This window comes from Mirounga leonina, unplaced genomic scaffold (assembly GCF_011800145.1).
Source record: "Mirounga leonina isolate KUSES-001 unplaced genomic scaffold, KU_Mleo_1.0 Mir_115, whole genome shotgun sequence".
Lineage (NCBI taxonomy): Eukaryota > Metazoa > Chordata > Mammalia > Carnivora > Phocidae > Mirounga > Mirounga leonina.
Window position 1 is genome coordinate 74140023 of NW_023270268.1, and position 13569 is coordinate 74153591.

Consider the following 13569-nt stretch of genomic DNA (forward strand, 5'->3'; position numbering starts at 1 on the left):
CTTTCCCCTCTCCAACAAATCACTTCCTTCTTCCTCATAACGTTGTTTGAGAAACTTGACCCATCTGAGAGCTTCCCTAGTCAACCCCACCCATCCCTCAGCTCTTTTCTTCCCAATGTGCCAGCCATCTCCCACAGTGGTCGTTGCCTTGTTCTGGGTTGATTCCTTAGCTCTGTTGTCTACTTTTTATGTCTGCGCCATCTTTTCCACAGTAGGGCAAGCTCCTAAAGGCAGGCACCAGGCCTCCCTTTCTTCCGGTGTCTCCAGCTGCTTGGAGTCCTGAGTTGCCATTGAGGGATGTGGGCTCACTGACAGAAGGACTTGGTGGCCCCCAGGATCCAATCCCACTGTGCCCAACCTTCCTCTGTGTGAGCACACCTCAGTGTGCCCATTGGGCTCCTTTTGATAGGCCCAGACTCTTTGGCCATTTCCTCTTCCCACTGCAGTGTGAGCTACTCGAGGCCAGTGACCATTCTCACCTGAAATATGTAACCTAGAATACCGTTCTAGCCTTCAAGTTAATTCAGATGGTTTGGCAGTTTGGGTACATGTGGATGGTAGTTTTGAGGGTGCTGGTGGTCGTGAAGGTTTTGATAGAGGCTTTAGCAGAGATGAAGGTAGTTGGGCAGTGGTTGTGATGGTGACTCTGCTTTTGGAGTTGGGGGTAGCATAGAAAGAGGGGTCTGTCGTCTGCCTTGTGTCCTCACTGATCACATTCCTTTTGGCTTCAGCTGTTGTCTCAGTTTCTTGGCCAGGAATGTTGTCCAGAGTCTCCTCAAAAGCAGCTGTGGCATCTGAGGCCTTTTCTTTAAGTTGCAGAAATATATTGCCCTAGTGGGAGACTTGCCTGCTCAACGCTCCCCAGTGTGTTGAGCTTTGAACTTGCCCTCCTCCCGCTCCTGCCCAAGGTCACACTGTCTGGCTGCTGAGGGTGGGATGCGGCTCCTAAGCCAGACACATCCAGCACACAGGGCCAGATGGCCACTGGATTCCAGGGATGGCAGACCCAGGGACACAGATCTGGAATGGAGGCCCCAGCAGGGTACTAACCCCTTCTTCATTGCTTGGCCAAGGCCCTTGGTGTCAGGTTGTGAGGTGTGGGCTCCCGAATGAGATGGTGGAGGTGGGCCACAAGGTTCCCACTTAAAGGGAAGCCCCCATGCAGAGTATGTCTGACCCTGTGGCAGGCAGCCCACCCTTCAAGGGGCACCTTCATAGGCAGTCTCCGTGAGTCTAGCCATCATCATCACCCAAGCCATGGGGCTCCCTGTGTTCTCTTTCAAATTCTAGGGCAAGTATGGACAAAACTCAGACCCCTCTCTCCTGGTCCTCTAGGGACAACTCAAATCAGTAAGATGTCTTGGCTAAGTACCTTCCTTGCATGAGGTATTTGCACATCAAATTTCTAAACCAGGCCTCTCTACCATACTGTGAAGAAAATTGCTTCCACCTTACAGATGAAGAAGGAGAGGCTCAGAAGGGTGAGCTGATTTGTTTAATAATCCAGGTCTTCTGTCTCCACATTCAGTTTTCTCATTCCACAGCTGCCTCCCAGCTGGGACAGGCCAGCACATACTGAAAAAGAAGTTTGCTAAAGGCTAAGAGAAAACAGGTGTGAGACACTCACAGTTAGTCATGCTTCCAGAGGTTCTGATGAAGCTGAAGAAGCCTCCTGTGCAGGGCCTTGCCTGGCCCCGGGAGTACCTTTGCATCCAGCCTGATGCTGCACCCAGAAACCCCTTCTTCAGAGCTGAAATGCCCTTTCCTCTCCGCCTCCCTTCTCTGCCCACAGGGCCCCCTCCAGACCCCCTTCTGTGGCCCTGGGAGAAACAGTGGATAAGGACTGCATATCACAGCCTCGGCCCAGGGGGCTGTGCCCCAGGCAGGAGCCATTTCCCGTAACACACTGCCCCCCACTGTAGATCTCTCATCTCCCCCCAGTAGACAGGGCTCAGGTGGTTTTTCCCACCTCCAGATCTACCCAAATCCAGTGCCAAATCCAAGCTCAGTGCCTGAAGGATGTTCCATCCCACCCCCTACGTCTCCATCCACCATGAACGGGAGAGGAGACAAATACCAGGAGATACAGAAGCCACTAGAGACGGAAGAAATGAAAGGTGAGGCAGGAGAGGTCCCAAAACTTATCTCCACACACCTGAACAAAGAGGGGCTTTTCTGCATTTAACTTGCGCCATGTACCCAGTGCCTCCTGGGAGTGACTAGAAACAAATACAGGTGGCCTGACGGCCTCAGACGCTTGGGTCCAGTCCCAAGGGACTGTAGCTCTCACTAGGGAGGGTTGGGAGAGCCAGGAATCCCTAACCAAGAGAGGGCTTATAGACTCAGACACCATATCCAGGCAACCGGGGCAAGGGCCAGTGGTAGAGGACGCGGCACCGTTGGCACATTTTATTACGAGCCGTGCTTTCTTTCACTCTTGTGAGTATCCCAGTTTGACTGCTCCCCGTACAGTGCTCTACTCTACAGTTGCTGACTCTGGTCTCCAGGCTTTGCCGAAGGGGAAATGATGATGTGACATCTGACGGTTTGCAATGAACTTGGCATCTAGAATTCTGCTGAGTGTTCAGTGGGGTTCCCACAGGGAGCTGCTTTCTTTCAACCTCCACTTTGAAGGGGGGGAGGGGCAGCACTATTCAAGACTCAGCTGAGTAGCATGATACTTGTTAAGCACCTACTGTATGTAAAACATAATATTTAAGCCAGGAATGAGTAGGTATACAAAAATAAGATGATTTAATGCCTTTAAGAAGTTTGTATTCATGGGCAGAAATACAAGAAAGTAATCAGTTACAATATGCAAAGAAAAAGGAAATAAAAATAGAAAAAAATAAAAAATAATAAAAAAAATAGTAAGCAAAGGGTTGTAGGAACCTAAAGGAGTCTGAAGAGAAAGGCCTGTAGAGGAGATAATAGTTGACCTGAGTTTAAGAAAACATGGCTTATTTATTTCTTTACTTTAAGTACGCTCTGTGCTCAATGTGGGGCTTGAACTCACGACCCTGAGGTCGAGTCTCACACTCCACTGACTGAGCTAGCCAGGTGCCCCAAAACATGGCTTTTTTAAACAAGAGAGGATTGGGGCACCTGGGTGGTACAGTCGGTTAGGAGTCTGACTCTTATTTTCAGCCTAGGTCATGATCTCAAGGTTCTGAGAGTAAGCCCTGCATCCAGCTCTGCTTCATGCCTGCTTAAGATTCTGCCCCTCCCCTGCCCTCAACCAACCAACCAAGAGAGGATCAAGGGATTACAGGCTAATAGCAAAGACTTAAAGGTGTGAAAATAGTGGCCTGTTTTTAGGAATACTGAGTAGAAATGGAGGGTTGGAGCCAGATAATGAATGGCAAGCTAAAGAACATGGGCCACTATATAGGCAACTGTCCCCTGAGGAGTTTTGGTGGAAAGCATTTGACCAGCTTGCATTTTGGGTCAGCATTTCGACAGGAGTATATACAATGGTCTGGAGAAAGACACTGAGGTGGAGAGACTGGTTATGAGCTGTAGCTACAATATGGAAAAAAAGGAGGTGGGCCTTAATTAGGGCAGAGGGAGAGAGAGAAAGCGGTGGTGGTGGTGATGTTTAGGACCTGGCGTGATGGAATTTATCTGGAAGGGACAGGAGAGCTGAAATAATTCAAGGCTTCTAGCCTGGAAGACTAAGGAGGCCACAGGACTGCTCACTAAGGCAAGGAGCACTGTTAGACTTTCGAGAAGCTGTCTGAGGAACCTGGAAGATGCCAGTGGGGGCGCTCGGCACTAAGGAGATAGGCCAAGCCCGCTGCTGGTTTGTCATTGTGCCTGTAGTGAAAGATTCACCGGGGGGAGAGCAAACGCCGGGGGCAGAAGGCAGGAAATGCCTCTGTTGAAGGGGCAAAGCAGGGTGAGAAAGGTGAAGGAGACCGAGAGATAAGACCCTGTTACCTTCCTGGAAGGTAAACCCAGGGAATCAAAAAAAGGGGCTGTTTACCTTAGTGTCCAACAGAACAACCTGCGATGATGAGAATGTTCCATTCCTGCACCATCCATGACGGTAGCCACGGGTCACATGCACCTACCGAGCCCTTGGCATGTGACGAGGAGGAACTCAATTTTAACTGTAGAGCCAGCCCCCTGAATTTTTAACACAGTAGTTTACAAAAATAGCTAGGTTTAAGATACGATTTCTGCCGATGGTCAGCAGAACCAATACGAATAGCTTAAAAGCTTTCTTGGCTGCATTCGACACAATGTATTGAGAAACTTTAGAATGAGTGCCTTTGGAATGGTCCTTAATTCTCAATGAGTTCATCTGAATGAACGGGCTGAAAGGGCAACTGCACTGTTTGAACTGCTGGGAGTCCTCAACAGGCTGCTCATTTGAACTCTATTTCACCACAACTGCCCGCCTCCCCACAACCATTCACCCTCCCCACTCCACCTCTTGTGAGCAGCGTGGCAGCTTTGCCTGGGGACCGTGCCCAGGAACACAGGCGGAAGGGACCAGAGCCCACGCCCAGGATTCCAGGCACGCTGGGCCCCACACCCCTTGCAACCAACCGGCTCTGTCACTGGTCCTTCCAGCACGTAACCCCAGCACTGGATATTCAGAGCCAAGGTTCTTATACCCCAAAGCCATTCCCAGAGAACAATTTTATACGCCAAGAGTTTTACAAAATCCAAAATAATTTTATTCACTTTTTCAGATCTTTGCTTCCACGAGGTGTTCAGCAAACATGCTAAGGCGACAGAATGTCTAGTTGGTCACGACATGCAACGCTGACCGTTCGGTGGATGACAGCGGCGACCACGCCCACCTGAGCTACTGGCCCCACAGCACAGAGGGGGTTTGCGGGAACACACGGACCCACACAGCAATCAGCAACCTGAGGTAGGTCTCTTTACAGTACAAGAAACTTCTACGCCAGTGTGAGACACTGATCAGCGAGAGCTGCTTAAAGTCGCAGACTTTGGAGAGAGACAGACTCTGTGACAACTGCAGCAGGAGAGAACAGACCCACAAACTCCGGACCCCTGTCACTGAACTGTGGAGGCGTGGGGCCCGGCAAATGACACAGTGCCACTGACGAGAGCAGCCACCGCTCTGGGGCTCGGGGCCGGCAGGTGTGGGGCTGGAGAGCTCTGTGCAGCGGCCGCGTCGGGGAACCCGGGGCCGAAGCAGTCTGTGAACGGACGGGATTCTGGCTAAGAAACGACAGCAAAGAGAGGGAGGCAGGAGAGGGACTCCCCCTGTCCGAGGAACGTTCTTCTGCGACTCTCCTTCCTGACGGAGGGAGTGAAAAGGGGGCCGGGGCCGTACCCCGCTGCTCTCCTGGCAGAAACAGTGAATGACAAGAGGACAGAAAGCAGGAGCCCTGAGAATTCACGGCGCTCTGCAAGGCCTCCGGCAGCCCCCTCCGCTCCCCGTCGCCCGGGGGTGGCTGTGAGGAGGCGCAGAGGGGGCCCCCCGGACGGCCCGCTATTGCCACACGTCTTCCTTTTGGACGCCCAGAGGACCCGGCACCGTGAAACCACCAGAACGCTACCCTTCCTACAATCTAATAGCAAAATCAGATCTCTAGTACAGCAAACTGTACAAAAATGATAGAAAGGAATTCGCACTGTTATCGGGACAGTGCTTATTTTAATATAAAATAAACAGCTTACATTTTCACTGTAAATATAGGCTATGTACAGAATTATATATAGATATAGCTACACGTATAAAGCTTCATTATAGGCCTCTGATACATTTATAATAACGGTTCCCTGAACCTTTTAGAGTGCAATTAAGAACAAAAACTAAATTTTGTTTACATGAATATGGAATAAGTACAATAATCAAAATAGGACTCTCCCTAAAATTGAAACACCCAAGCCAATCCTGAACTGCTGTGCGAAAGATCAAACTGGGAAAGGCAAGGTTTCGGCAGGAGGACGCGACGAGGGGCCCGCCCTAGGCAGGGGATGGCAATGCTCCAAGGAAAAGAGCCAGCAGCGGGGAGGAGTTAGCCCTTGACAGCGACCTTGTTCTCCACTGCGGCAAACATGGCATAGAACCGGGAGCTGTCATTGGACAGAAGGACTGATGGGGTGTCGAACTCCACCACCTGCAAAGGAAGGAGACACGTCACTCGGGCTCACTCGGAGGACCACTGCCAAGGAGGGGGCAAACCCCAAAGCCCCCTGGGGGTGGAATCGCAGTGACAATTCCATGAGTCCTGCCATGCCCCAGTGGGTTCCACTTTGGGTTTTTTGTTTTTACTAATTCGGGCATAAGGGAAAGGTTAGGGACAAAGACATCCAGACCTCCTTCACATAAATCTCAGGGGGGGGAAAGTTGCAGCTCAAGTCAAGGGCATAGTAGGCAAATGTCATCTTGTTGGACAAACTGGAAAGAGAACAGCTCAAAGTACCCAGCTGGCAGAATAAAGTAAGGGATTCATTCAATTATCCACTCCTATGATGGACTTCTGTGCAGCCACTGAAAATCCTATTGTAGTAAAAAACGGAATGAAATGCTGGCAGAACCTGCCTTCCAGGAGAGAGGCAGCAAATTGTCGCCTACTCACTTTCCCAGCCTTTCTTGCCACAGGACCAAGGCATGGGGCACAGCCCTGACCGAGGAGAAGCCTCTGAGGTGCTTCTAGGACAGGCTGTTCTGCCCGGAAGACGTAGGCAGAGGACGAAGTACGCTTCCCCAGGCCTGCCCGTGTGAGGCTGAGACGGTGGGTGCTAGCACAAGACATCCTTCCCCAGGAGGGGGAAGGGAGGGGGGTGCTGGCTGGACGCTGACACAGATCCTGACATCGCTGAGCTGCCGAAGAACCAACCCTCTGGCCTCCTGCTGGGGGCTAAGAGAATCCTACTGGCCAAGCCTCTTTCCTTCTGATAGTGCGTGTCCGCAGCACAGCACGTCCTATCCGCTAGAGTCTGTGTGTACGGATGCATGAAAAATGCTGGCAGGGGGCAAATGAATGTATTCATGATGCTTATCCCTGGGGAGGTAAATGACTCATCTTATTTTTGCCTTTACGCTTTTCTCATGTTTTTCAGGATTTCCGAAAATTGCAAGGAAATTTTAATTCGCAAGAAACAAAAATGAAGGGAAGGGAAGGACAGAGTTCCTCAAAAAGAGCCAGTGGATCCCCATTCCAAAACACTAAGCCACTCATAGAAACAAAGTGGTCTAGATGTGTCCTTAAGGAAGAATTTCCCAGAAGGTGTTCTTGGTCCCCCCGCTTTATTTTATTACATTCTACTTAATACCTGTGTACAGAGTAATAGCTCTGTATATCGAAACGTGTAATAGAATCTCACTAAACATTTAGGATAATGCAAACCAAAAACCACTAATGTTAACATAATCTCAAGATGAGGAGAAAAATCATTAACTCCTATATTCTCTCGAAGTCAGCTCTGTAGAGCGCAGCCTACATCTGTTGCAGTTAATGTTTTCCTCAAGACTTCTCCACAGAGAGAGAGGGACGGGGCAGCCCGGCTGCGTAAAGTGCCGGCTTTGGCGTCGCTGGCCCAGCTCAGCTCCGACTCTCCCTTCCTGTGGACTGGAGATAGTGCAAGTTCCCTGAGCCCATCTTCTCTTCTGGAAGGCAGGCTTAACACATCCGTATCTTTCTCGGTGGTTGTGATGACTAATTACATGTTGGGGGACTGTATGTAAAGCCCTTAGCACAGTGCCTGACGTACAGTAAGCATTCAACGGAAGAGGCTATTATGGGGGCCATTATTATTAATCACACAAGTTCCCCATTGCAACTGGCTTGTTATTTCTGCCAAGCCACTAATTTCCTGCCATCCCAGGCGCACACAAAGGAGCTATCTGTCCAACATAAATTTACTTAACATCTTAAGTGACATACTTAACATCTACCATGGGCAAAGACTGTAGCATGGAGCCCTGCCAGGGACCCAAAGATGAGTAAGGCGTGACCCCTGCCCTTAGAGCGTTTACAGTCGAATAGGGGAGAGAGGGCATTAGCCAGTTACCATGACAGGAGGCAGAAGAGCCACACGAGAGGACACATAAAGTTTCAGGCGGCAGAGGCCATTAGGGCATGTAAGCTGTGTCTTTCAGAGGAACAGGAGGCTGCAGGAAGCAGACGTGGGGATGTGGCAGAGGGAACGAAAGGAAAAGGCATTGGAGGTACATGGCACTGAGTGAGGAAAGACACAGAGGAGAACCAGTTCAGGGGATGCAAGATTGTTTGTAGCCACTGGCACCTGCAAGAACAAGTGGGAAATGAAGGCGGCCGGGCTGGGCCAGATTGTGGGAGAGCTTGGAACAGCAGTGTAAGAAGTCTGGCAGCACTACGTGATTGCAAAAAGCAGACTTGAGGTGGCTGGTCTCAACACACCTTGGGCAATCCCTGTGTGCATGAGTTAATTAGTAAGCACATGAGCTCTCTGACCTAAGTCAAAGTGTCATTTTTTTTTTTTTAAAGATTCTATTTATTTATTTGAGAGAGAGAGAGAGCGCGCACAAGCAGGTGGAGTAGCAGGAAGAAGGAGAGGGAGAAGCAGGCTCCCCGTTGAGCAAGGAGCCCAATGCGGGGCTCGATCCCAGGACCCTGGGATCATGACCTGAGCCGAAGGCAGTTGCTTAACCAACTGAGCCACCCAGGCACCCCTCAAAGTGTCATTTTTACAGGCAACAAAAAAGCAGGTACTAAAGCAAAATGAGAACCAGTAAGAGTGCCCCTACTCAATCTCTGGCTTGGGAGGGTGGCATCCCTCCCAGCTGTGGCCAGATTAGAGTTGCTAAGGCTGCTTATCTGAAAGCTAAGAATCTCACTAAGATGGCAATCAGCCCAATCCTGCCAGGGGCCAGTTTTCCGCCCAGACGAGGCCACATGCCAAGCCATGGTCCCTCAGGGGCTCAGTACCTGTCCCTGGGCCAGCACCATAATCCTATCAGAGCCTAGGACTGTATGTAGGCGATGGGCAATCGTCAACATGGTGCAGTCAGCAAATGCTTCTCGGATGGTCTCCTGGATTAGCAGGTCTGTCTCCGTGTCCATGGCAGCTGTGGCTTCATCTAGAATCAAAATCTGCCACGAGAGAGGAGAAAGAGAGATCCAACCATTTCCCTAAGCCTTTGCCTTAATCTAGGTTTCACTAAAATGTATTTCATTATTTAAATTTTACACCATAATGTTTTTCCTAAGTAGGTACACACCTATGTAAAAGGACCATTTTGCTTAGAACAGATACAACTTCAAACCCATGTGTTTGCCTTCATTTCCACACACAAAAGGACATGCATGTAATATTGATGTAACAAAACACTTGCTCCTACTTGCCCTGTGACCCTGAGCATGAATAGTCATCTTTCTGGATCTTCTATTTCCAGTTACAAAATAAGGGGACTGGATTTGATGGCCTGGAGGTCTCTAAGTCTATGGTTTCCAACAGTACTACAACCACTCACTAGCCAGAAACAAAAGTCACCCTTGGAAATTAAAGGCTCAGGAAGTCTGAAGGCTCAAAAACACCTGCATACCCAGATGGTGTCAAGGTGAATTTAGAAACATCTGTGCGCATGCTCCTAAAAAGCTTCGGTGGGCTTGGAGCCAGGAATGCCTTTGGACCTCATGCTGGGAAAGGCTGTAACCCCTTCCCTGCCACTCCACAAGCCACCTTACCTTACAGTGACGGAGCAAGGCTCTTGCTATGCACAGGAGCTGCCGTTCCCCCACCGAGAAGTTATCCCCATTCTCCATCACTTCAGATTCAAGTTTCAGAGGTAGCTGAGCAATCTAGAGAGAAAGGAAGTAGAGACTAGAAGAGTCAAAAAGTAAATTTTGAAGAAAAAAAAAAACTGAACTAAATTTTATCCAAAATCCAGTGGCAAAAATAAGCTGTTCTGAAACAGATGCAACAATTACTAGCCAAGAATCTGGCTCATCTAGAAAGAAGGTACAGAGGTGATGATCATGTGTACTAGGACCCTCATTTTCTAAGACATTCCATATTTCAAATATACTATTCTGTTAGCCTCATACCATTAAAAGGTCTTAGAAATTCCAGTATTTTCATATCCCCAAATCCTGTCAGACTGTGGCCCTAATTTTTGGTTCTGAAAATATGGTCACGCCATAGGAGATGGGGAAAGTGAGATCACGCTTTCTGATTTCCAAGGCTATAGATACATGGTTGTCAAACTTGCCTTTATAATAAGCTAGGAGCCTATCCTTCAAATGAAATGGTTTGAGGAAGCCCAATATCAAAGTGATAAAGGCGGAGCTGACCTAGCTGAATCAGGGCAGGGGATCCTGAGCTTAACTCGGCTCAGGGGCATGAGAGATCCTACTCCCGGGCTGACCGTGGCCTCGGGAGGGTGTGTGCTGAGTTACCCTAAGAGATCAAGGACCCCATGTGCATGCTGCATGCTTTCTGCAGACTCGATTCATATCCAGATGCTGCAAAAGCATGTTGTACCAGTATGATGAATAAAGTAGAAATTCATTTAAAAGCATTCCAGAATTCTGAGTGTTTGTCATTAACATCTTGCTTAATCAATGGACAGCAGAAGGGCAGTATGACCATGGTTGAGGGATATCAACTTTTATGCCCTTTCTGAAATGCCTGGGAAGCCTTATCTAAAGTGATCCTACACAGATATCCTGGAAGTAAATGGACAGACCAGGCTGGACAGAGGCAGCCAGAGCAGGCTGGGGAGTGACCACAGCATCATTACGTTTCCACTCTTGAAATTCCAGCAAAGCCCTCCCTCAGGGCTTTACTTACACATTCTTTCATGTGTGTCCTTTCTAGGGCATCCCAGATCTGGTCTTCAGTGTACTGGTTGAAGGGATCCAAATTTGACCTAGAGAGAGGCACAGGAGGACTTTCTCAGTGAGCCAACATGTAAGTGACTATATTGCAAAGGCTGTCTGTGGTAAACGTTTAAACAGGCATGGGAAAAGGAGGGATCAAACTCCTCAAGGTCACAGATGCCTCGCTCCCCAACCAGCCTTAGGTAGCAGTTAGAAATGCTGGTGCCTGCCCATCACAGGAATGTATCTGAGAACAGGCTGGGCCTCTCCATCTTCTTTATAACACTTTATTTATTATAATGTCTATTATTTTTATTATGTAAATAATACAGGTTATAGAAGAATTAACAAATACAGATATGTGAAACAAAACCAAACTGATGATGTTTTAATCACCTCTAATCAGACCCTCGGAAGCAAACACTGCATTTTGGCATATACATGTCACAACACATCTCTCTGTGTGTACAATCTTAGAAAAACAGCCTCTTTCTTCCTGACGCACTAGGGTGAGAGCCTGTCAGTGAGCAAGGACCCGAGGGTGGCTGGCTCAGCGGAGGAGAAAGGAGAGCGTGAAGAGCATCTCAAGAGGAAGGAATTTACTGGTACAGAAAACCAGTTTGGGGACTCCTCTTGCCTACTGTACCAATAGCAGCTGTCTCAAGAACATCAAGGAGGATACCAAAAGGACTAGACATTTCCGGAAACGTCAAAGACAGGGGAAAGAGCTTTTTGTCATGGAGGATAAAGGTGGAGAGGTGGTGGTAGAATGGATAACTGGTGGAAATTGGGAGGCTACATTAATATTGGGGTGTCTTGTCTCCATCTAAACATGACATTTACAGGTCTAGTAACATGAAAGGTATGAGGTGTAACTTTGCTCATAAACTTATACTTCATATATGGGAAACAGGAAGTCTTTGGGAGAACTTTAGCTCTATGTCTCATTTGTCTCCAGGTTTGGGGTTACTAACTCCAGGCATGCAAATGCACGCAGGACATTATCCCAGAACTCCACCAAGCACAGGCTGGTACCTGCCTTGCTCATCCCTTTGGGCCACCTCTGGACTCTCCAGGGAGACTCTAACTGGCTCTGCTTTCTTGTGCCTCTTGCTCTTTGCACATGGAATATGTGCACCCCTCCCCACCCTTTGGCTTGAGAGACACTGGCAAAAGCAAGGGCTCTGGGGTCCGACTTGCTGATTCCTACACAGCTTCTATCTATTACAACTGTGTGACCCTGACCAAGTTAGCCTAACTTCTCTATGCCTCAGTGCCCTCATGTGTAAGACAGGGGTCAAAAAGCACCTCCTCAAGAGGTTGTGACGGCTGCATTTCACGTGTAGAAACTATTTAGAGCAGCCCCCACTGCATGGTTAGCCCTGTGCATGCAGGGGCTACGATTATGATGATGTCCTTATTGTCACTGCTGTTACTCCTTGACTAGGATTCCTTCCTGTCCTTCAGGTCACAACTTAGATGCAGAAAGCGTCTCCTGACCCTTCAAGCCTGACTTAGGTGTCCTTATGCTCACCCTCTTTCTGGCACTTGTTCATGTGTCTCTGCCCCCATTGGATCAGGATCCTTGTCTGGATCTTCTTCACTGTTGAATCCCATGTACACTGTCTAATATTTGTTGTAAGAATAAAAGAACATATAGCCTTGCTTGACTTCCTGAGAAAAGGCATCAGTATGTGACAATTTAAGCATTTTCTGTCATGACAGAGGCAAAGAACAGTGTGTTAGAGGGAGCACGTGCACATGTAGTTCCAGGCAGACTGGGTTCAAATCCCCACTCTGCTTCTTACTGTCTGCATGACCTTGGGCAAACCACTCCTCCGTCTCCTCCTCTGTAAAATGGGGATATGGTGACATGACTCAGTAGGTTGCTGTAAACATTAGAGACAGTACATACAGTGCCAGTATACAGAGCAAACATTTACTTAGTGGCAACTGTTAAATTCCCAAGATACGTGTGGACACGTTAGCTGCCTGGTTCCAGTGCTTGGTGGTTTTCTGATTTATATTCATTGCACTTTCCAAGTGGACACAATAATCCCGGGATCCTGAATACCAGGCTCAGAAAGAGTTCTGATAAAGTCCTATCTGTGCAAAGTCTGGACGGGGAAGACCGATCTTCTATAGGCATACCATCTAATATCTCATATCTCCATAGTCCTATCTCTTAAACAAGAAGGTGGTCCAATTTGCTGATAATCTAAACTGTGAAATGGCAGACCACAGGCTAAGTCTAAGGAGAAGTGTACGTGTTTCTAGCCACACTGGAAGCCCCTGACCCTCCCTATCTAACACTCCAGAGTCTGCACACACATCTGGGTTGACGAGATTACCATTTATTGTTCTGTCGGTTTTTTTTTTTTTTTTTTAAAGATTTTACTTATTTATTTGACAGAGAGAGACACAAGTGAGAGAGGGAACATAAGCAGGGGGAGTGGGAGAGGGAGAAGCAGGCTTCCCACGGAGCAGGGAGCCCGATGCGGGGCTTGATCCCAGGATCCTGGGATCATGACCTGAGCCGAAGGCAGACGCTTAATGACTGAGCCACCCAGGTGCTCCTTTTTTAAAGATTTTACTTATTTGAGTGTGAGAGAGAGTGAGAGAGAAAGTACGAGTGGGGGGGAGGTGGGAGGGTCAGATGGGGAGGGAGAAGCAGACACCCCGCTGAGTAGGGAGCCCAATGCAGGGCTCAATCCCAGGACCTTGGGATCATGACCTGAGCCGAAGGCAGACGCTTAACTGACCGAGCCAGCCAGGAGCC

At 48.7% G+C, this 13569-nt stretch overlaps 1 protein-coding gene across 3 annotated transcripts in view; it reads right to left on the minus strand.

Annotated features, from left to right (window-relative positions):
* Window positions 1-4662: 4662 nt before the first annotated feature.
* Window positions 4663-13569, minus strand: part of ABCC5 (ATP binding cassette subfamily C member 5) — an 86850-nt gene continuing 77943 nt past the window's right edge. For 2 of the 3 annotated variants that reach the window (XM_034999692.1, XM_034999693.1), the window contains exons 27-30: window positions 10762-10840; window positions 9657-9770; window positions 8898-9062; window positions 4663-6104 (exon numbers count right to left, since the gene is read on the minus strand). In XM_034999692.1, coding sequence (XP_034855583.1) covers window positions 6003-6104; window positions 8898-9062; window positions 9657-9770; window positions 10762-10840 — 460 coding nt within the window. In that variant the 3' untranslated portion in view covers window positions 4663-6002. Of the gene's footprint in view, window positions 6105-8897; window positions 9063-9656; window positions 9771-10761; window positions 10841-13569 lie in introns of those variants that run through there. The other variant, XM_034999694.1, reaches the window with a different exon arrangement.